This window comes from Mesoplodon densirostris, chromosome 1 (genome assembly GCF_025265405.1).
Source record: "Mesoplodon densirostris isolate mMesDen1 chromosome 1, mMesDen1 primary haplotype, whole genome shotgun sequence".
In the NCBI taxonomy this organism is placed as follows: Eukaryota; Metazoa; Chordata; class Mammalia; order Artiodactyla; family Ziphiidae; genus Mesoplodon; species Mesoplodon densirostris.
The window spans coordinates 219880946-219905907 of NC_082661.1; the positions used below are offsets into that span (position 1 = coordinate 219880946).

The window sequence follows — 24962 nt, forward strand, 5'->3', positions numbered from 1 at the left end:
AAAATTAACTGCCACAGAGGTGGTTAGAGGTAGAATAGGACTCAGCATTCTTGTGTCTTGAACTCCCTTTGCCTCCATGGTAATGTACTCAGCCATCAGGTCTCAGTGTTCTCAGGCCACCTATTCATTTTACTTTGGCACGATTTTCTCATTATTATGAAACATGAAAGGAAAAATGAGGTGACAAAACTCAGTAAGGAGTCTGTAGACTGAGATGTCACTTTCTGAGCTGATATCTCACTAACAACCTTTTAAAGACTGAGTTAAATTTGAAGTTTACAGGAAGAAAAGGAAACAAAGTTGATCCGTGCTTATCAAATGGTCTAAAAACATACAAATGTAACGAATCCCTGCATGTCATGATTTAGAATCCTAGATGCATAGCAAACTTCTAACCCCCGTTTTAATGCAACAGAATGGCAAAGCCAACTGAAATTAAAATAGGCCAAATATTATTTCAAGAATAACTGAGCCTATCTTAATCAAAAGTAGTTTTATTCAATATTCACAAATAGTATAGTAACACAGAGATTCTGTCTTTTAAACTTGTAAAGTTCAGAGAAGAAGGAGCACACAAAAAGTATTTTAAAGACAATGAAACTCACTTCAAATAAAAATATTTTACAACATAGTATTTTTAATCTGTTGAGGTCACACAAAATATAAGGTATTTTCCCTCAACACATTTATCTAACACATTATTGCAGTGAGGATTTGAGTCAGAGAGGCTTAGATTTGACTTCTGCTTCCTTTATGTATTAGTTGTAGATCCTAAGGTAAATTATTTAACCTCTCTTAACATGTTTCATCATTTGTAAAGCTGAGATAATAATACCTCACCCTTAGTGCTGCTATATATTTAAAATAAACAATCCTAAACAACATCTGATCAATCACCAAGCCAGTACCACTCCCTTAGTATTTCTCAGGACTGTCCATTACTCTCTATCCCTACTGCTTCTATTTCAGTTCAGCTCACATTTGGAATATTGCAACAGTCTCCCAGCTTCTAGTCTAGACCTCATTCTTAGGCACTTTCCACTTTGCAACTACTCAAATATAAATTGAACTGTGTCATTTTCAAACTTTAAACCCTCCAGTAGCTTCTTTCTGCCCTCAGGATACTGTCCAATATCTTACCTGAGCCATCAAGGCCCTACAAGATTTGATCCCTCTTACTTGTCCACTTTGTTCCATGACCTTGTCCCTTTCCCCACATCTGTGCACATCTCACTGTAGCCACCAACTGCTTGCAGGTTCCTCAGAGATTCAAACTCTTGTCTCCAGGCCCACGTACATAAAGCCTTTTGATTGGTTGACTTCTATTCCTCCTTCAGGCCTCTGCTGGATGGCATCTTCTCCAGGAGGCTCTCCATGACAGGGTTAAATGTCCTACCTATATTCTTCCGCACTACTCCGTCCTATTACTTACAGCATGTACTCTGTTCACGTGTCTGTCTCTACCACTGTACTCCTCGAGGGCCAAAACCCTCTTATTCACCCTTGTGTACCTAACTCCTAGACAGAATGTCACATGCTCTCAGTAAGTAGTGCTTTTTAAAATCTACTACTCCTTCTCCTGCCCCCTATATTGTTTTCACCACATTCCATTTCTCAGAAACTTTCAATGGTTCCCTATTTCCTACCTTATCACGTTCAAATTCCTTTGCTTGGCTATTTTAGGCCATCACAGTCTGTCCCTCTTACTACAGTTTTCAACCTTATTTCCCAATATGCCTCAACGTGTACCTTTCTATGGTCTTATGAATATGACATCTCTGTGCCTTAGCTCATACTCTTTCTCGGAATAGATTCCTTTCTTCTCATAATATCTTCAAAAAAATTCTATCCATACACATCTTATGAAGCCATCTTTGACTTTTTTGACTAGTGTTCTTTATATGTTAGTATTCACAGATGTAGGCGATTTTCTAATAGGAAGAAACTTTAAAAATAGACTGTTCCTACTCTCGTTTTGCATGATGCATACCTATACCTATCTCTTAGAGCACCTAGTACAGTGCTGAGCTCAGAAGAGATGCTCAGCAACTACTTGACTGCAAAGTGCTTCGGCCCATCTGAAAAATGTATATAGGACTTCCCTGGTGGTCCAGTGGTTAAGACTCTGCGCTTCCAATGCAGGGGGCACAGGATCCATCCCTGGTCGGGGAACTGAGATCCCACATGCCCTGTGTTGTGGACAAAACAAAGCAAACAAATAAAAAATGTATATAATCTAGGCCTATAATTGTTTGCAATATGTAGACATTGGTAATTTGAGGTGACAAACTATGAAAAAAGAAAATTTAGATTTCATAAGATGTAGAAAATGGTTAATATAGGAAGTAAATGAGAGGAGGGGGTGGGATAGGATTACAGTGAGCTAGGGTTTAAGACATTTCAGTTGTTCAACCTGGACTAGCCTAACCTCATTGAGGCCTTCTCATTGAGGCCTTTTAAAACTATAGAGTTTAGGCAGAAGACTGTTCACTGACAAATCATTTTTTATCACTGCAAAGTCTAGTTAACTACTCCAGTGAGATTCCCTTAAATGCTATTCAGAACATCATGGGGAAGAAGAGGCAGTCAGTTCCCTATTTTTCTTTTAAAGAACATTCTTTCTCTTCTCTTTCTACTTCCTCTTGCTCTGCCCCTCCCAGTGCATTTCCTTTACAGAATTTAAAGCACCTTCTAACCTTTTGAAGTTTACATGCAAAAATGAGGTAAGTTTTGTTATAAACCTTGTCAAAATATAGTGCTTATGACCCTTTCTACTAAACATTTTCCTTGATACTTCTCTTCACCTGCCCCCACCACAATAATTTGTTACACAAATAAGTTACACGTGGTGGTGCAGTGGTTGGGAGTCTGCCTGCCGATGCAGGGGACACGGGTTCGTGCCCTGGTCCGGGAGGATCCCACATGCCGCGGAGCGTCTGGGCCCGTGAGCCATGGCCGCTGAGCCTGCGCGTCCGGAGCCTGTGCTCCACAACGGGAGAGGCCACAGCAGTGAGGGGCCCGTGTAACGCAAAAAAAAAAAAAAAAAAAAAAAAAAAAAAGTCTGTGATACTTCATGAATATATAGGCATTTCTGGATAGAATTTCCTCCTTCACTTTGTAGCAGGCCTAATCAAATCCTGAGCATTGCTTAACCTGGAGCATAAGTACTAGTATATTTATTGTGGAAAACTCTTTTGACATCAGGAGTATATTTTCTAGCTATTTATGTGATCAATGACTGGAAGTTTCATCAAAGCAATTTTTCTAATATATAAGTTTTTTGAGAGCAGGGACCATAGTTTATTCTTTATCCCTAATGCCTACTATAGTGCATGATACATAGTAGGCACTCAATAAATCTCTATTAACTGAATGAGTGAATAGATTAGTACAAAAACTAGTCCCTACCCTTTAGAAGATTCATAGTTTAAGACAGGAACAACACAGATAGCAGTTGTCATCATCATCATCATCAGTATTTATTGCATAACTAATTTTACTTGGTACGGTGCCTGAGTTTATAAAAAGAATATTAACACCATTCTTGCTTTTTAAAGACAAAAACTCTGAAGGAAAGAATGAAAAGACTTTCATTCATACAACAGATTTTTACTGAGTATTTGCTCTGTGAGCATTTGTTCTGGCACTGAAGACATAATGGCAAATAAGGCGGGCAAAAATTCCTGCCGTTGGAGAGCTTAAATTTAAGTGGGGTGATAGCCAATAAGCAAAATATATATTATTTTAGTGATAAGTGGTAAGGAAAAAATAAAGTATGGAAGTGGGGCTAGTGTTGAAATTTTAGATAAAATGGCTAGGGAAGGCCTCACATAGATAAGATTTGAATAAAAAGATATTCCTGTGACATTCCTATGACAGGAGAAGACAAGGAAGGGGAGGGGAACTAGTGTGAAAGGGGTGGGCATTACACCGGCCCACATCTGCATGTTGCAGTCAGTATTGGGTCTCACTATGGTTACACAGCAGTGCATTGGGATTCACTATGCAGTTTGCTTGGACAGCCCTGTGGTTTTAACTGGTAGGGGTGCTGAGGGGATGGCTTGTGGATGCGAGCAGAACAAAGAAGGCACCTAAACTAGTGTCAGGTGGGAGGTCAGAAAACCTCTTCAGCTGCTTTTGCTAGTTTCAATTTATGCATCCAAACAAAAGATAAAAGATGCTCTTAGAAATTATTGTAATATATAACTACAAAAGGACGGTAGCAGGAAAGACGAAGCAAATGAACTTGAGAATCTGGAAGAGATTAATGTAAGGTTAAAGAAAGAGAGAGGGACAAAAAATGAGGAGCAGCAATACAAAGGCCCAAGGCTGGTCTAGTCTTCTGGCGAGGTCCAAAATGAAAGTGGAGCATGGTAGGGGTGTGTGCATGTGTGTAGCTTGCATCGGTATGTGTTATGGATTGACTCACGTTCCCTATAAAATTTATATGTTGAAGTCCTAACCTCCAGTACCTCAGAATGTGACCTTATTTGGAAATAGGGTCACTGCGGATATAATTAAAGATGAGGTCATACTAGAGTAGTTGGGCCCCTACTCGAAAATGACTGGTGTGCTCATAAAAAAGAAAAATTTCAACAGACATGCCATGTGAAGTCTGCCGTTATGCTACCACAGGCCAAGGACCTACCAGAAGCTAGGGGAGGCCCGGAAGAAATCTTTCCTTAGTGCCTTCAGGGTGAGCATGGGCCTGCCCACGCTTCGATTTCAGACTTCTGGCCTCTAGAACTGTAAGAAAATACATTTCTGTTGTCCTAAGCCACCCAGTTTGTGGTACTTAGCAGCCCTAGGAAACTAATTCTGTTCTGTAAGACTATTTTGAGGCAAAAAGCAAGAGCATTCTTATATCACAGAAAGGAAAGCAGCGTAGTAGGAGTGAAGAGCCTGATTGTCTTGGGCATCACAAAAGTCTAATAGTTTTCACTTCTGTAGTTCTACTGTATTTTCTTATTTTATCAAACCTTTTTATTATCATGTTTCCTTTTTGTTTTAGAAAACCGGCTGTCCGCTTAACGCATTACAAGGCCTATTCTGACTTGTGTGTTTGTGATATGACTGTTAAAAGGGGCCACGGATGAAGGGCGGGGGGCACCTTTTTCTCAACACTTGAGTCGAAAGAGCAAAAGTTGAAAAGGGAAAGGAATTTCCGTTGAGCTATTCAGCATCTCTCTCTCACAGGTTGTGCTGCTGACGGCCCCCCTTCCCCTGCAGGACTGCAGTTGCTGCTGCCTCGGGAGAGCGACCTGATCCCTCACCCCAGCCACCAGAGAGGGTTCAGGCCACGACCAGGCTGCGGAGAAATGGGAAGTCTTCCCCAGCCTCCTCCCCCAGGGTAGAGGACCCAAGACCAGCCTTCGCCCCGCGCGCATGCCCAGTTGGGAGGGCGCCCTCAAAAGGGAGCGCGCGGCTCAGGTTTTCCCCGCAGTTAGTGGGGTGTCGGGAGCGGGCGGCGGCCCCGCGGACCGAGGAAACTCCGGCCGGCAGACCCTGCGGGGCCGCAGCCGACTCAGCGGACTTTTATTTTCCCACCGTGGCAACCTTGTTCCGGCCGCGTTCCAAGGGAGCCGGGCACAGCTGGGCACATTCCGGGAGGGTGGAGCCCGACGGCCAGGGCACCCTCGTTACATGGCTTTTCAGGTGTCCTCCGGGGAAAGGAAGGCCGCACTCCTCTAGGAAGGAAAACGACACACTCTCCGAGGACGTCCCGGGGCGATCACTCCTCTCGCTGCCCGGACTTCTCTTTTTAAACTGGTCTTAACCGTCCCGCTAATATTGAGCGCCTTCCCAGCGGCCGCCCAACGAGCCCACAGGCTGCTCTGAAAACGGGCGTCTCCAGGTATCTTATCTCCAGAGGCGCTGGCCTCATCGCCAGTAGGTCTATTCCAGCTTCGTTTCAGGACGTCCGCTTTGCTTTCCGACCACCCTCCCAGGTCTGAGGAGGCCCAGCGTTTCCTCCTTCGGGAAATTCCCGCCTGTGCACCCGGGCTGCCCCCTAATTACCACCGGCCCGTTCTCCGGGTGTGGGTTGGTGGGGTCGGGGTAGCGAGCCGGAGGGTAATAGTTCGGGCTCAGCGTCCCGGCGCCCAGCCTTCCCGAGGCTCACCCTCTGCCTCTCAAGCTGCCGCCATCAAGCTCCTCCGCGGCGGCGGCAGACGGACCGCAAACACACGCCCACCAGCACGTTCAGATTCTCTTGCCCCGGTGGGGGGGGAATGGGAAGCACTGAGCATGCTCGGTGGGGAGGGCGGGGCGCTCCCGGACCGCGCGTCGAGGCGGACGCCGCTCCAGCAGGCTCGGCGCCTCCGCCTCCAGCCCGCGGAGCCGCGGAGCCGCGCCCGCCGCAGGCTGCGCCCGCCCGCCCCGCCCTACCCCGCCCCGCCCCCCGCCGTTCGTCCCCGCCGCGGCCGCGCCGCCTGCAGCAGCAGCAGCGGCAGCAGTAGCTGCTCCTCCCCGGCGGCCACCCACCGCGGGTCCCTCCCTGGCTGCAGGAGAGGCGGAGGTAGAGTGAGGACACAGCGCCGCGCCGCCCGCACCGGAGACCTTCGCCTCGCCCTGCCGGCTCCTCACCCTCTGGGAGGACCATGGGTAAGTCATCCTTCCTCCCCCGTCATCGCCTGACATATTTCTCTTTCTCGGCGTGTTGCAGGGTGGGAAGCATTTCTCGCGCAAAGTTGCCGGATTTCTCAAATCCACTGGTGTGAGGCTGTGGCTCTTCCTCCGGGGAGAGTCGGCGCACGCGGAACGCACGCCGAGTCCGCGGGCTGGGAGGGTCCCGAGGGCGGGGTGGGGTCGGGCCGCGGGGCCGGACCGCCCGCCAGGCTCTCGGGCACCTCGCTGCCTCGCCTCCCCTCCTCCATTCTTCCTGCCCGAGCCGGTGCTCGGGCACCACAGAGCCTGCCTCGCGGGCTCGCATCCGCTGCCCCATCCCGGTTTTTTCGGAGGCCGCCCGCTTCCTTTCTCCCGCGGCTGCTGGGCTGGAGGCTCGGGGCGGACCGCGAGAAAGACCACTTCACGTAACTTCCCTGCCAGGGCGACCTTTCCCCATCTTGGGGACTGCCCATCCCAAGGCGAGGAGGTGTGAGCAAGTAGTTTGTGCGGGAGATTTTACAACCTGCACGGAAATTATTTTCGGTGGGGGAGAGCGGACAGTCTCATAGGTTGAAAGGATGACTTGTCAGAGGCCACGAGGAACGTGAGGAAGGATGGATAGAGCCCGCTAGCTGTTGAATTAGTGTTGGGTGACTACGGTGTGCAATATTCCTGTGCTCAACCCATTTTCTTGGTTCCTTCGCCTGTCTACTGTAGCAGGGAAACTGCAACCTGCCTGTAACATGTTACCGAACTTACATGTTAGTTATTCTTTCCCAGCTTCACTTGTCGAAATCTCCATAATCCGATTTTAGTTCTTTCGCGTTAATATCAAGAGTTTTGGATGAGATATTTAAAAGCAAATATGTTTTATAAAACTGCATGTAATTTAAACCTACAATTTTTTTCATAATATGTTGCTTAATTGTTAAGTTCAGTAATTGCAGAAACGTCTCTTGGATGCTGTAATGTAATTAAAAGACGAAAGTTAAAAAAAAATAGCAATTTGGAATGCCATACTTCTGCAAGTTCCCCAGTTTGCTTCCATTCCTGTCTATCATAGTTTCCTCTTTTTAAAATTTGCTACATTGGCATCTGTCAACTCGGACTTTTCCCACCCCTTCCCTGCAAGTTATTTTAAGCTTGAGATGAGTGTGGTCCTTTCACCTGTCAATACATTGCCCAACACGTACAGAGTTAGGTCATGGCAACTCTGAATCTTCAAAGAAGTATCTGGTGTCGATGGAGCCTACTCGAAAAGCAAATGCTCCAAGCTCTGATTCAGACCTTTGGCCGTATATGAGGAAGAGGTCATTGTTACAAGAGGAGGTGGTATGAATGAAAAATGAATCTAGGTCCCAGAATTTTATTTTCATTTGTTCAGATTTTTCCTTTTTAATGTACTATTGGTATGGTGACAGATTTCTGTAAAAATCGGACGGCCCATTTATATGTGTCTAGTCTTTCTCTGGGAGTAGAATTTTAAATAAATATTAGTTCGGATTATTGGACACATTGCGTCTTTCCCTTGAACATAACAAAAATTTTCCTCTTAATTATAGGCACAAGTTTGTCCTATAAAATATATTTCCCCATGTTTCAAGGTGAGCTAAAAAAAAGTCTGTTTAACTAAAATTTTAACTTACATGTTAAATCAGTACCTTTTCAGTAGAAAAAATTCCATTCTGTCGCAATACCAGTGAAAAAATACTTAAATAATTTACTTAAAAATAATTAATCTTGAAAATCTTGAATTCTTTACTTGATTTCAAAGAAAGTCCAAATAGAAATCCATCTCTCATTTGAAGCTTGTCGTATATACTTTGATTAAGCACTCTCTCTCCTTTTACCATTCTGTTTGTACCTTGCTGGAAGCTTTATAGCCCTTACGTAATCTGCTTTATAATGGAGTTGTTAAGGTGTGTGTGTTGTGCATTTAATCATGTGTTCCAGAAGATGAAATTTGTGTCTTATGAATTTTTGGGTCCTCTACAGTGCTTACCACATAGTATGTATTCAGTAAATCTTTGGTGAATTAATTGTTGAACTGGAAACCTGTCTATTATTTTCAACTTGTGAACCTGAAAGTGTGGGCTCTGAACAAACATTTGGGTTGGTAGGTATTATGGAGGTGACGGAGATGTGAAGGAAGTGGGAACAGAGAAGTATAATTACACTATGACTGCTCTTCTCTCTCAAAAAAAAAAAAAGTTGGGTTGTCCAAGAGGTACGGGTTTTGGAGCAGCCATCAGGCAAGCTATTTCCTTCTACACTGCTGTTTTCAGTGGTTTAGTTTGTGATCAGTAGGTACATACCATAATGTAAAATTGAAACCTTGGGAAGCAATGTTATATTCGAAGCCAAGGAAGTTATTATAACAGTTCATATATACATAAGGGGTATACTGATTAATGGTAGGGGGAAAATCACTTTTTAATGTCTTTTCAAGAAATAAATAAGGTGATTTTTAAAAAAAGATATTCTCGTGGCAGTGATTTTTCTCCATAAGAGAGTGAAGGAAACTTCCTGTGTAGTCTTATGGACCATGGCTATTATTATTATTATGTATAAGTTTTATTATAAATTCAGCGTAATTTGTTGAATATCAACCATATGTAATGTACTGTGGGAGGATAAAAATTAATAAAACATTTTTCAAGTTTCTTATAATCTTAACAGGAATAATGTTCTACATACACAGGTAACTAAATAAAGTATGAGTGATACAAAAGACCTTAACATATTTTATAGTTTCAGAGGATGGAGAGGAGTTTTCAGAAAAATGATGTTATTTGATCTAATGGTTGGTTAAGCTTCTGAAAGGTAGAAATGAACGGAGACTGTTAATCAGGATGGGAGTAGAGGGAGAGAAATAACATAAAGGAAGATACAGAGATAGAAACATTCAAACAGTTTCAGGATATGATTAAATAACCATGTTTGGCTGGAGCAAAAGGTAAGGAAATAGTGGGTGACAGTGATGAAAAGTTGTAATAGGTAAAGAACAGATAATGGAGGACCTTGAATGCCAAGCTGAAGAAGTTTTTAGACTTGACTTGTCTATTGAGGGACTGTTGAACTTTTTTATATAGGTAAGTGATGGGGCACATCTGTGGTTCAGGAAAATTAATCTGTCAGTTGAGTGCAGGATCGATTGGATGAGAAACTGGAGAATAATTCAGAAGGTGGTTGTTGCAGTTTGGGTGAAAATATATACTGTCCTGAACCAGCCTGTGGCAATGGGAATAGAAAATTGCAATAAGGAATATGGAATTAAGAAAGGAGTCATACATTGTTGCCTGGGCAATAATGAGATTGTGGGATCTTTTAAATACCTATTTAATCCCCTGGAAGAGGAAACGTGAATGAATAGTCAGTTTTGGACCTGATGTGTCGGACTGTTTAGTTTGCCTTTTAGCTTCTCTGCTTCTTCATGACAGGGACAAAAGACCTTAACATATTTTATAGTTTCAGAGGATGGAGAGGAGTTTTCAGAAAAATGATGTTATTTGATCTAATGGTTGGTTAAGCTTCTGAAAGGTAGAAATGAACGGAGACTGTTAATCAGGATGGGAGTAGAGGGAGAGAAATAACATAAAGGAAGATACAGAGATAGAAACATTCAAACAGTTTCAGGATATGATTAAATAACCATGTTTGCCCACTTTTTTTTTTTTTTTTCACCATCCTTGGCAGAGTCATATTTTCTGAAGTCTCTAGTACTACTATTTGGAAAGTTATAATAGCCTTAATTCATTTTGAGAACCATAGAGTTTTAATTTTCACAGTGGAATGTTGGAGCTTCTAGGTGCCTTTAGGGAAATAGTGTGATTGCTCTCTCCAGAGATTCCAGATCAGCTGAACTGAACTTGGCGATTCTGGAGTATCAGAGGCACCAGCAACAGCCATAAAGAATTATGTAAATTTTTAATATCCCCTCATGAACATCAAGAGGGATGGAGAAGGAAGATCATCTCATTTGGGAACTCCATGTTAATTTTAGATAATCAGATGTTCAGATAACTGATAAGGAAAAAATTTAATTTAAAATGTTTTCCTAGACATTTAACTTGACAAACAGCTCTTTCTTATGGAGAGAAGAGCCAAAAAAAATTAAGGTATCAGAATAGGTTATAAAGTCTATTTTGGTTCTAAAATTCTGTAATTCTTTGAAACTAAACTTTGAAATATACTCAATATCATTGATGTCTTAAGTGTGTTATAATCATCCCTATATAACTTGTTTTTCTTTATTGTTCGAAGGGCAATGTCTCCTTGAGGTAGAAACTTCTGAGTATGAACCAATTTGTTAGACTTGTCTGAATAGATGGCCTAAAATACCATTACCCATGCTGGCTAAGATATGGATGCTGAATTCAAATTGCAGAGTAATGTAATTCTCTCGGTACATCTATTTATACAACTTTTGTTGGTAGAAGCATTCCAGGAGTTAAAACTAAGAATTAGGATGGTGATAAATGGAAGTAATTAAATTGAGCTGCTAGCCATAATTGGCTGTACTTATAAACTCTAAAGTCCTTCTGACTTTTGGTTCACAAAAATAACTTTTTCCATATGGGTTCTATATCTGACCCCTTCTCTAAAGGCTGTTTTGCTCAATTTTGTCCATGTTTATGGCTTCAACTACTGTCTATATGCTACTGATGCCTAAAAATATATATCTGGGCTCTATCTTTTTATCTAGTAGATGGTTAGACATCCCTACATGCATAGTCAGTTCAAACTCATTGAGTTCAAAACTGAATTCATTGTGTAATTTTTAATAATGATAACCAGAGGTATGTTGATTAACGTTTTGCCAGAAGCCTTTCTCCAAAAAAGCTCTGATTTGTGGTGGTTGATTTCCTGTGAATGCATAGTCGGGAAGAAATGAGATGCAGCACACCAGTATATAATATATCCACCATACAGACATAATAGCCTCATGAGCACAGATAATAATAAAATGTAGTAAAGTAAGTAGTGATGAGTTTTGACTATTAATAACTTTGTTTTAATATAACTTATTTAATTTTAAGTTTATAAAATTTTTGATAATGGCTATTTTAATAACTGCCTCACAAAATTCCGAAAAATTTAATTATCATTATCTCATGGGCTGGTGCAAGGAGGCCCCAGTACACCTTCGAAGTAATAATTATCATTTATTACCATTTATTAAGAATTATTGATGTCAGTAATCATGTTAAACTACATTTTTAAAATATTTTTTTAAATAGTTTTAATCTCTTCAACAGTTCTGTGAAGTGGGGGACACTATCCCCATTTTATTTACTGAAAGAATTAAATAATTTATCCAAGGGGACAGAACTAAGTCTCTAAAATCCTGTTTGAGAGCATTGATTCCCACACTTCAGCTTGCATAAGAATCACCTATAAGCTTGTTAAAAAAAAATAAATTACTGGGCTCACCCTCAGAAATTCTGATTCAGTAGGTGTGAGATGGGCCAAGAATTTGCCGTGTCAAGACATTTCCCAGACGATGCCACACTTTGAATAGCATCACCATAAAGCAGAGGTCTGCAAACTTTTTACATAAGGGGCCAGATGGTAAGTATTTTAGGCCCTGTAGGCCGAGAGGCAAAATCAAGGATATTACATAGATGTGAAACTATATATGAGAAAAAGCAAATATCCACAAAATTTTTATTGACTAAATTCAAAATGTAACATGAATTGAACATGATTTATTGTAAAATACAGGTCTCCGAATGAAAAGATTGTAATTCCTTTTTTGAGAGAGCAGTTTCCTTTAATTGGGATTTCCAGTTACCCTATCATCAAAATTGATTGCAGTTGTTCATTTGTTAATGCAGATCTGTAAAGGCATTTAATTGATTTTGTCTTTGAAACATGTTTTCACACAGACAGGTACTACCAAATGCTGCTATCAATCATGGGCATGTGATCTTAATAATCACATTAATTGTATGGAAGGTATTTATAGAATTCTTTTAGTTTCTCTTGGTAGTTTCCATTTAGTATGCTGTTTACATTGCAGATTAACCAATTGAAAGTTAGATGGAAGCTCCTCAATTGCATAGCGAAATGGATTTTGATATATGGAAGTTTCTTTTGCACTTGCAGTGAGGTCTGAAAAACACTGCTGGAACTGTAGTTTGAGCTTGCATAATATATCTGTTGCACATTTGTATATGCACAGAGATCTTCTTGTTTTTAACTTTTGACAGCGCAAGAAATGTATAAAGCAGATTGATGGTTACTTGTGATTTGAACAATGTTGTCAAAATGACTTAACACAGTATGTTTCACATATAAGCACTGTTTTGCCTTGACTTTCAGGTCAGATTCAAGGAGACATTATCAAATCTGCAGCAAAATATCATTTCCAAAGGTATTCATTGTTTGATAATAATGGTTGAAGGCACTTCTTTTTGTTCAGAATTTCAGTCTCACCATTGAGCTAAAAAAAAAAAAAATCACTGTAAAACTGTACAACTGCTAAGCCCTTAAGCTGTTGTGTGGTAAGGCAAGTTAGGATATGCAGCTTCTATTTCTTATCAAAGTACAAACAACCGACAGTGGTTAAATCTGTGAGTGTGAATGAAGTTGATACTATTGGTTCAATCATACATGTTAGTTTAAAATATTTTTCCTATAAAATACCTGCTGATTAATAATATAATGAAGAAACGTAGACTTTAAACACCTTATTTTCACAGGCTTTATAAATTTATTCAACTAAGCCTTTTTCTGTTCCTCACATGTTTTTACCACCATCAGGTGTAACACATCTTAATAGATTCCACTTCAGGTTGTACTGAATTAATGTTTTCTCAACTTTAAAAATATTTTTGTCTCTTCTATGCAGTCTTTATAGAGGCTCTTCTTCAGTCACTTCACGTTCAGCCTTGACTTCTTGAAAATAAGAACACTATGCAGTGTCACAAATATCTATCTGTTAATTTATCAAGAACCAAGGAAAACCTTTTTTAAATTATTTGCCTTGTCTTTTAATTGAATATTGATATTGCTCCCCGTGCCCTTACCTCTTCAGGTAGCTATTCTCACTGAAAGACTTTTCTTAAACAAGTTTTTTCCCCCTCTGGAAATGTTTCTTTGGTTGCTATAGTCAAAATAGAGTTTAATTAACTCACCATGAGTAAACAGCTTTCCTTGCTTGACTAATAAGTGAGCCCCTCAGGAACTTAGTTTGTTTGCAACTTCATTTTCACTTTTTCTTTTTGTGAAGAAATTCTGCTATGATGAGGTACTTTGTTTTATTTATTTTTAAAAATTTTTATTGGAGTATAGTTGCTTTACAATGTTGTGTTAGTGTATACTGTACAGCAAAGTGAATCAGCTATACGTATACATATATCCCCTCTTTTTTTGGATTTCCTTCCCATTTAGGTCACAGAGCATTGAGTAGAGTTCCCTGTGCTACACAATAGGTTCTCATTAGTTATCTATTTTATACATAGTATCAGTAGTGTATATATGTCAGTCCCAGCCTCCCAGAGGTACTTTGTTTTGTATTTTCTAATTCCTCTGACAATTACTTTCCTATTGTGAATATGTTGAATACTTAGTTTGGTAATATAGATATATGTTGAATTTTTCTAGCGTAGCTATAGTGTCATTGTGTGATACAGTGGTTTGCCATTTCATTCAGTAACAAACTAATCCATATGCCACTTTAAATATTAGAAGTGTGATATTTGAAGTATACTTTTCTCTTTTTGTTTTGATGTGATGGTCAAAGTGAAATGTTGTGGTGTGGCAATACACATGGTACTCGAAACACTGAACAATCATAACTGTGTCACTGCAATTTGTAGTACATCAAGCAGCAGTTTAAAGTGATGAGAGTACCACATATGGTTGCTGTCTCAACGACTCACCTCTGTCATAGTGAAGTGAACACAGGTGTAGACAATCAATAAAGGAATGAATTATGTCCCAATAAAACTCTATTTGTGGACACTGAAATTTGAATTTCATATAATTTACACATTATGAAATATATTCTTCTTTTGACTTTTTTCAACCATTTACAAATGTGAAACCATTTGACTTGTGGGTTGTATAAAAACAGGCGGTGGGCTGTAGTTAGCCAACTCCTGATTTAGAGTAATGCTATACTACCTCACCTTTCCCCAAGACTTTTTCTCCCTTATGCATTCTGTAACTCCCTGGGTGGTATCACCATTTATCCAGTCAACCATTCCTAAAATCTAGAATCATTCTACTTCCAACACCCTTTGGGTTCCCTAAATTCTAATAGTTTTACCTGCTTGAATCAGTCCTCTCCTCCTCTCTCCACTGTAAACATGTCAGTTCACCTCTTGAAACCACTTTACTAGTCTAACAGATGTTCTTTCTCTCAGCATTCCCTCTCTTAAGTTCTTGCATGCTTCTAGAGTACTCTTTCTAAAATGTGAATCTAATCATTTCACTCCTTAGATGTTTTTTTCAATAGGTTTCCAACATGTATAACAGGGTTTCCAAACTCAAATGAAACTATATGATTAAAGAGGGTTAAATGGTGATCTTTTCACACATATGCACTTTTACTTTTGCATATTAAATCTAAAGGAATATTTTATTTCCATAAAAATGTATGCTTTCTTTCATTTTTCTTGACAAAATGTCTTTTTGTCTTTCATTTTCTCACCTTTGATAAAAGACAAAGTTTAGAAAAATGTTTCTCTACCATAATAAAAAACAGCAATGAAAGCATGATGAATTGTAACTAACTCTGGGCCTCACTGAAGGGCTACAACAGGAAATGGTGGGACTATGGCCAACTAAGAGAGTATGTGCCCAACCTAAAAGAGGAATGCCCTACTCAGCTCCAGCCAGTTGTGCCATGTACAGATGAGGGCCCAAAGAAGCCAGATTTTCAGACTTTTCACAAGAGACCAGAGATTACATTTTTATCTGAATACTTCAGATTGTTAGTTTCCGGAATTGTAAGACCCAGGGCCTCAAACAATGACATCTATCTGGCGCTGTCTCTTTCTGTCCAGATTATGGAGCTGAGGCTCAGTGAGATTAAGAGACATGCCCAATTTCACACATTTAGTTAGGGTCAGTGTCAGATCTAGAATCTTTATTTCCTAACTCCTTAACTAGTGTTCTGTTCATTATACTAGACCAGCTCCAATCTGTTAATGAAAAAAAGTGCACACACACACACAGGGGCGCGTGCGCGCGCGCACACACACACACACACACACAAACAAGCTAATAACAAGGATTCATTCAGGTAAATAGGATAGTGGAAAACTCTTTACCCATTTCTATTGCTAGAGTCCAGGCCCTTACCTCAGCTACCACTGAGACCATTTCTTAGTTGGCCTCTTGATACTAGACTGTGCTCTCCAGTCTTTTCTACGTGCTATGACCATCTTTTTTTAAGACACCACATTGATCATGTCACTTCCCTACTCAAGATCTAATATTGCTTCAACTGTCGACCGCATCAAGTCTAAACTCTGCTTAGCTTTCAAGGTCCATAGAAGTCTGCTACCTCTCGTATTTCTCACTGCTCTCTGAAATACATCTTCCTTTGTCCTAAATATTCTTCATCAGTGATACCACCAAGACACCACTGTTCATGTTACCCCTTCTTCTAGAATAACTTTTCATATTCATTCTCCTTAGTCCAGCTCATAAAAACTACTTCTGGCCTCTCATACTGACCTCTTGTTGTTCTCTGGACACCTCTTACTTCTTGGACTTCTATAACACATTCAATAATTCAATAATTATAGTTGCTCAGTGTTTCATATTTCTTATTGGCATTCAGTAAATACTTGTTTGTTCAGTTATAGAGTCACTACAGATTCAGGTCAGTCTTCTCCTAATTTAACAGCATTACCCTATAGTGATGATAGACATGTCTGTAACAGAGCTTGCAAACCAGCAGTCCATGGGCCACATATACTCTGCAGAAGGATTTTTTTAGCGAAGTTTTAGAAATTGGAATTAGTTGTCAACATTTAAATAATCAGGAAATTTCTGATAAAAATCTGCTTCACCAACTTTTCTTGAAAAATTAAACATTTAGGATCTCTGAACCTGTATTTCTATTGGTGACAATCAACGATAGTTGTCCTTTAGGCAGGGTATAAGGTCCCCAGTTCATTACTTCTTATTATTATCTTTTATTTTAAAGACACTTCTTTTACCACTTTATTTTTATTGTTTGTTTGTTTGTTTTGGCCTCACCACCCAGCATGTTGGATCTTAGTTCCCCTACCAGGGATCAAACCCGTGCTCCCTGCATTGCAAGCTCAGATTCTTAACCACTGGACCACCAGGGAAGTCCCTCTTACTATTATTTTAAATCCTACAAATCTCATTTGGTACTCTCTCACTCTTGAAAGTATTTAAATTTGCAATGTCTGAAATTTCTGTTATAGCTTTTGAACTACTGAAGAGTTAATTGTATTCAAACTTCTGATAAAATTGAACTTATATTACTTTGAAAATTAATACATTTATTTTAAAATAAAGAAATTGTTGTGAAAATTAAATCGTACAACTAGTCAAGAGCAAAGTTAACTATCTGTGATATATATGGTAATCAGTGATGATTAAACTGAATTTTCAATTGACCAAATGATACAAGAAATCAAAGAGATAGAGGATGGAATCTCTGCTTTTCCGTAAATTAATTAATTGTTTAGTATAGCCCTTTGGCAAGTTAGTTAAGGTCTTTAAATCCCCATTTCATATATATCCTTAAAATATTACATTATTATTGAATAGGAACCAAATAATAGATTTCAATTAAAAATGGAAGGGGGATGCCCATTTCATACTAATATAAATTATCATATGGAAAACTTCAAGCTCAGTTACTAACCCCCAAACCAAGATCTGTTGTATTTTTCCTTTCTTTTTTGGCTCTCAAGCATAAAATACATTTTCTAGGGCAAATGATGGCATGGCATTTAAAAAAGCAATCAAAGTGCAATAAGACTGCTAAACTGTTTCTAGAGAATATTATTTTCTTATGTATTAGAAAGTATTTTCTAAAATATAAGAATTATATAAACTTAAAATAATTATATAAAAAGAATTACATAAAATCATAATTTAAAATTTTTTTAATTTTAAATTATTTTTTAAAACTATATAAAAATAGTTGTATAAAATAATTTCAAATAACTAGTAAGTTCCCTGAATTTATGGGTGGAGTTTTGTTTTTTATAGTCAGGAAAAAAATATAACCAGCAATCAGCATACTTCAACAAAAAAATTGTTTTCAAAACTGTGAGAAGCTCACATCATCTAAGATTCTTTTTAACAACAGATTTGTTAGGTTGTAAAAATTATTTCCTTTAACTCTTCTGAAAAATATTCCCCTTCTAAGATTCCTCAAGTAACTCCATTATGAAAGATGAAACTGATCATTATAAGAACGTAAAACTTACATTGATGTATTTATGCTTCACAGAAGTATAAATGTTGGTTTATCTTTAAGATTATAAGATATAGTTGGCCTCAGAAACAAAATCAGTTAGATCAAAGACAAAATTTATATGAGCTGATTAACTTACCTTCCTTTTAGTTGCAAGAACACATTTCTGGGGAGGGTGGCGGTAAGCTCCCAGAAAAAATAACTGTCAACTGTGTCACATTTCTGGCTTTTATATAGTTTGTATGAAGTACCATAGTCAGATCACAAACACAAGATTACCATATTAGGCACTACAGAAAGTGACAAAATAAGTAGTGCAAGTAGTCACATTTGTTTTTGCTTTTGAAAAGCTTAACCTCTAACTGGTAGATAAAGAACAATATAAAAGAATGAGTAATAGAAACAGATACAGCCATAATTTGGATTCTTTCTTAAAATTAATGAATTAATTATGTTTAAATTTTATTATTTGAGTCAGGTCTTCGTTGCAGCATGCAGGATCTTTAGTCACAGCGCTTGGGCTCTTTGTTGTGGCACGCAGGCTTCTCTAGTTGCGGTGCACAGGTTCCAGAGCACGTGGGCTCAGTAGTTGCGGCACGTGGACTGAGTTGCCCCACGCCATGTGGAATCTTAGTTCCCCGACCAGGGATCGAACTCACGTCCCCAGCACTGGGGTGTGGATTCTTAACCACTGGACCAGCAGAGAAGTCCCCATAATTTGGATTCTAGAAAAAGAGAAAACACCTCCCCCCCCTCTAAGAATTTAAATGAGAGGATAGATCAAATTTATCTTTTCAGCACCTAGTACAGATTCTTTGGAATATACAAGTGCTCATTACTTACAGTGATCTGGAAAATTTTTCCTAGAATTTACTTACTTATTCAATTAAACACTTACTTGTACTAAACAGCATGGTACTACCCTTGAGATGCTATGGCAGAGGCTGCTCCCTGATACATTTCATCATGATTTTCTTTCTTGTTTTTTGTTTTGTTTTGTGACATATTAAGATACATGGACAGTCATTAGCTAGTACAACTATCTAACATGGTTGAGTTATAAATTCATTATTGAAGAGCTTTCATCTATACAAAGAAAGATACAGGTAGTCCTGCTTCGTACAGCTCTGGTATGCATGTGATCTGCATGAGGTTCACTTAATTGCAGTACGGTGCAGATTGCTTGGTCAGTGAGAAGTGCTTGGACTGTGAAGACACACGTGTCTGGATTTATCCCAACCTTGACACTTAAGTTTCTGGGCAAGTTCTTCAGCTGCCGAATTCAACTTTCTCAGCTGTTAAAATATAGGTAATAATAACACCTATTTCACAAGGTAGTTGTAAATATTATGTAAAATAACAATCATATAAATTTTAATTTCTACTTCCAAAGCTGAAAATACAGTCATTTTGGGGAAACTTTATCTTATATTCAGAGTTAAAACCAATCAAAGGGTATAATGCTCTTTGTTGTATTATTTTAACCAAATTATGTAGTGAATATTATTAAGTTACTGTAGCAGATTATATTTTCCAAAGGTGGCCACAACAATCTCTCTTGGCCCCAGGTATTCTTCTAAATCTTGCCACTCTCCATTGAGAGGTGGGGAATTCTCTTCCTGTTGAATCTGAGCATGCTTGTGACTCACTTGTAACCAATAGAAGACAGCAGAAGTGATGCTGTGATTTCCTAGTCTCAGTAGTAAAAGACATTGTTGCTTCTACCTTATTTGTCGAGACACTGGCCTGCTTGGAGCCCTGAGAAGTCTGAGACCCTGCAGATGCCATGCTATAAGGAAGCCAGGCCACATACGGAGGCCTCAGGTGTCAGGTGTCAGGTCAGCAATCCTAACATTCACATCCTTCCAGGCCAATCACCAGACATGTGTGTGAATGAACTATCAGATGATTCAGATGATACCAGCCTCAGCCATTGAGTCACTCCCAGAGACGTTCCTGGCCTTTGAGACAGCATTGAGGCCCCAGACCTTGTGGAGAAAACACAAGCCATTCTCAGTGTGTCCTTTGTGAATTCCTGGTTCATGGAATCTGTGAGCGCAATAAATTGGCCTTTGTTTTATGCCAGTAAGTTTGGGGTGGTTTGTTATGTAACAGTAATTATTGGAACAGTTACAAAATGTGAAAGATACATTGTTTCAGTAAGAAACAGATTGCTGTTAAAACTCATTAAAGTGGGAACCACCTGCTGAATAAATGTTTACTGATTTTTTTTCTTTCATTTCAAATGAAGATAGCCTAACAGAATTTTTTCTACTAAGTAACATTTCCTTATGGTTTATTTAATTGTTCTTTATGTGACATTAATTCCCTTGAAAAAGTGTTTGTTGACTGTCTTGGCTACCAGAAAAGAGATAGGCATGTTTAAACAGTATTATAGGTTTCACTATAACTTTTTCGTAAATGTTACCTGTTTGGCTAATGAAAAATGTCAATCAGTACTTTTAAGTTAATAAGGATAGTTACCAGTAAAAATTACGTATTTTTTTTCAAAACCTAATAGACTAATAAAATCTCATAGGAACAAAGGAATATCTGTACTCCTCTCTCCAAATGAAAATTTAATTATTATACCTGATATTAATTTTTTTTTTTTTCTTTTTTCGCTGTACGTGGGCCTCTCACTGTTGTGGCCTCTCCCGTTGCGGAGCACAGGCTCCGGACGCGCAGGCTCAACGGCCATGGCTCACGGGCCCAACCGCTCCGCGGCATGTGGGATCTTCCCAGAACGGGGCACGAACCCGTGTCCCCTGCATCGGCAGGCTGACTCTCAACCACTGCGCCACCAGGGAAGCCCCCGATATTAATTTTAATGTTAATCTTATATTTGTATATTTGCTAAGCTCATATTATATATTTGACAAAATTATTTTGAATCTGTTTCTTTCCTGTCACTTTTGGAAGACAGTGGGTTTTCTAAGTTTATTACCATTAAATGAAATAATACTTTCTCATATAATTACCAAAGAGTTTCAGATACATAGTAGTTATTAGATTTTCTAAAATAATACTATAATGATTCTAATAATAATGGGTACTTTATTAAGATCATTACCATGAGAAAGGTAGTTAGTACTATGGTAACATTTGGATTGATTATGCTTTAAAGTTTGTGTGTGTGTGTGTGTGTGTGTATGTGTTTTTTAAATATAAATAATTGCATAAATAGAGTGCTTCTGGAAGGATGCACAAGAAAATGTTAACATTGATTGCTTGTGGGAGTAAATTGAGACATGTGAAGGTAATTCCCACCAAAATAAAATTAAAACTAAAAAAAAAAGTTTTCTATACTATGCAAACTGTGTTGTATACATCTTTGTATCTTTAGCACTTAGGGCAGTGTTTGATGCTTGGTAGATGCTTAGTTCATATTGTTGGATGAATAGAAGTTTGAGGTTATCTTCTTAACCTTTATTCACCTGGTACATAGCATTCATGATCTGATAGACTATGATATTGTTCACTGAAAGAGCTAATATTCTTACTTGTTTGCCACATAACTCCTCATTTTTCTTAGCCGACTATGTATATATCTATATCAGTCTAGGTCCAATCAGAAGGCAAACCACATAATGTTACATTTATATGTATGTATAGATATTCTGACAGGAAACATGAGGTCTGTAGATCTTAGAACAGGGTTTATTACTCATAGAACATTTTAGTACTGGTGATTGGTGCACATGTAGCAGAGAGGAATTTTAAGAGAGGAATCCTAAAATTACGACACTGAGAGCTTATATTGGGTTACTGGCACATCTGCCATTCAAGGAACACATGCACACATACCCCTTATCTTTGCTCTTGAATTAAACAAAGTCTCTCTTGGGAGGGGGATGGCATCTCTAGGTTTGTTACCCTAAAAGCTAAAAGCAAATATCTGGGAAGAAGAGGGCAATTTTTTACAATCCTAGAATGTGTCCATTCTAAGGGTGGGAGACTTATCTTTATTATAGGTTATCAACTTCCTTTGCTCAGAATGCCCCAACAGTGCAGGAACACCATGAAATCCAGGGAGAATTGTCTTTCAATACACAGTAATTTAAACAGGGGACATTTGACGTAAAAACTATTAAACAGGGCTTCCCTGGTGGCGCAGTGGTTGAGAGTCCGCCTGCTGATGTAGGGGACACGGGTTCGTGCCCCGGTCCAGGAAGATCCCACATGCCGAGGAGCAGCTGGGCCCGTGAGCCATGGCCGCTGAGCCTGCGCGTCCGGAGCCTGTGCTCCGCAACGGGAGAGGCCACAACAGTGAGAGGCCTGCGTACCGCAAAAACAACAACAACAAACCTATTAAACAGTAATTGGAGAGTAACTTTAAAGGTAGATAGCAAACTGTATAAAGTGTTTGGTGCAAGAGTGTATCCAAGGAAGCACACACTTCTTTGGAAGGGTGAATTCTCATTAAACGATATAGTTTCAGGCCTCCTGATTGCATAGAAGTTCACTGGGTTGCCCAGGCCAGAGCTGGTCCATACCCATCAGACCTGCAGGAGACTCCTGGGAGAACAAGGAAGCTGGGGTTGATGGGTGGCACACGGATAGTTGGGCATGCAGAGGAAGTTGAAGCACCACTGCAGGTACTACTGGAACCTGGAGCTGGGGAAGCCCTCTTCTGCAGGAACCCTTCTGTGTACAATTTGGGCTGGAGTAGCTCTGGATAGCCAGCTCCACAGGGCTTCTGGCACACACACTTCCAGGGCTGAGAGATGGTGTGGGAAGCAGTAACCGGGGCTGGGATGCAGCCTTGAGTTGTGTGGGGCTGTTGTACACAGCGCTGCTGCCTGAGCTGAGAGCTGGAGAAAATGTATGGTGAATGCTGTGACTCGCAGACACTTGACACTGGAGAAAATTATGCAGGCTGAGCAGGAAGGAGAGCACCTTCCTCTTCAGTGCTATCCATTGTCATCTACAGACAAAGCTTGTATCATGCCATCTGACAAAGGAAAAATATGTAAAGGGCCCAGATTCTTTTCTTTTTTTGCGGTCCGCGGGCCTCTCACTGTCGTGGCCTCTCCCATTGCGGAGCACAGGCTCCGGACGCGCAGGCTCAGCGGCCATGGCTCACGGGCCCAGCCGCTCCGCGGCATGTGGGATCTTCCCAGACCGGGGCATGAACCCGTGTCCCCTGCATCGGCAGGCGGACTCTCAACCACTGCGCCACCAAGGAAGCCCCCAGATTCATTTTTATAGATCAGGCAATAAGAGTGAATTTGGAGCTGAGAGACAAATAGGTTGATAACTGACTTAAATGTCTCTTCATCCTATTGCTTGAATTTTATTCCTTTTAAATTCATGGTACATCATAGCTTTAAGTACAGATATTATCATGCTTTCTGTCTTATATATTTAATTTTTATCTAAATTCTCTTTTGTTTTACCTTGACCCTCACATTTCTTTTTGCTTTCTGTAGCAGTATCCTGGGAAAATATTCCTTTGTGGGCTCATCAGTTACAGTTCAGACATTATCATTTTTATTAGATTTTTAAAATTCTTAATATATTCCTTAATATATGCCTATGTTAAATTCATCTGTCACATTTATGACTACTTGTTTATATATCCTTTTTCTCTGGTTGGCATTTTATTACCCAGAAAAGTTGGTGTTGCCTAAAAGTTTATAAATTTCAGTGTATATTATCTCTTTCTTATATTTATCTGGTTATGAAGTGAGACTATTTGCTTTTCACCAGTCTTAATGAAGTACTTCTTTATATATTTCCCTAGCTAAAGAAAGTTCCATTTACGTAGGTCTTTTATGTCAATATTTAATCTAGTTCTCTATTACAAAGCATTATAAAGCAGGGTCTTTACTTCTTTGTCCATCTTTATAATTGATTAGTCACAGTTCTAAGAATACTCTAGTGAAGAATTTGCTCGGGACTGTTTGCAAGTGTAAGTAGATAGCCCCCAAACACTTCTGTTTATCTACCTTATATAGCTTTTAAAAATTCCCATATATTTAGGCAGGATTTCCTCTTATTGAAATTATATTATCTGTCTCTTGTCTGGTCTTCCTCACCTTCCCCGGTCAGGCATATCCTAGAGTCCAGGGCAGAGCTTGGAGGCAGGATATCTTTTACTCTTGAATCTAAATGCCAGGAGCTGAAGCATTATAGGCAGGCACTTTAGTATCCTGGAGGAGTAAAAGGTCACAGCTAAGATATTAAGTCCAAGATCAATGTACTATTCTGAGGGACTAAATAAAATATGAAAGCCTGAAGATAAATGGGGCCTGAGAAACTGGGAAATGCAGGATAATAAAGTAAACTGATAAAACATTGTTCCGAAGAATCTGGTGATAGAATGCTGATACTGAGGACTCAGTTGATCTGCAGGCACATACCAGGTACAGGGAGCTGGAACAGGGTGAATACGTTTCAAGTAGCTGTTTTTATGTTTAGAGAGTTTCTCTTTTGTTACAGACTCAGTTAGCTTACTTGTACAGAAGTGAAGTTTGAAAGTATATAGTTTCCACTTTGCAGCATTTTCTGGAACTCTTGTGTACAGAGATCATTCCGACAGTTCTTCTACACGGAAGCTGTTTGTAATCTGACAGATTACACGGTTTCACCGACATTGTTCTAGTATAATTCTTGGGTGTCTTTAAAATTCTTTGACAAATGCCGTTGTGCTTTGTAGATTTATCTACATTGATTTTCTAAGTTGGCTTACAGTATCCTGGGTGTTGACAACTATTTGGTATGGTTGTATTTTAAATCTTTCTGTTAGGGGATTGTTGAGGAGAAGAAATCACCCTGGTATTTTTCTTGGTCAGTTCTGGGTCAAAGAATTAATTAAGCTTGAATCTCAGCATAAATCATTCTCTTAAAAAAAAAAAGCTGATGTATTAACTTATTAGCAGTTTGTGTCATACTATCTGCTAAAGCTATATTTGACAGCTATAAAACAGTGAGATCA

The 24962-nt window shown here is 39.4% G+C and overlaps 1 protein-coding gene across 4 annotated transcripts in view; it reads left to right on the forward strand.

The window, feature by feature from the left end:
- Positions 1 to 6411: 6411 nt before the first annotated feature.
- The window catches only part of RAP1GDS1 (Rap1 GTPase-GDP dissociation stimulator 1), a 155828-nt gene continuing 137277 nt past the window's right edge, over positions 6412 to 24962 (forward strand). For all 4 annotated transcript variants that reach the window (XM_060115259.1, XM_060115266.1, XM_060115276.1 and 1 more), the window contains exon 1: positions 6412 to 6603. In XM_060115259.1, coding sequence (XP_059971242.1) covers positions 6600 to 6603 — 4 coding nt within the window. In that variant the 5' untranslated portion in view covers positions 6412 to 6599. The remainder of the gene's footprint in view (positions 6604 to 24962) is intronic.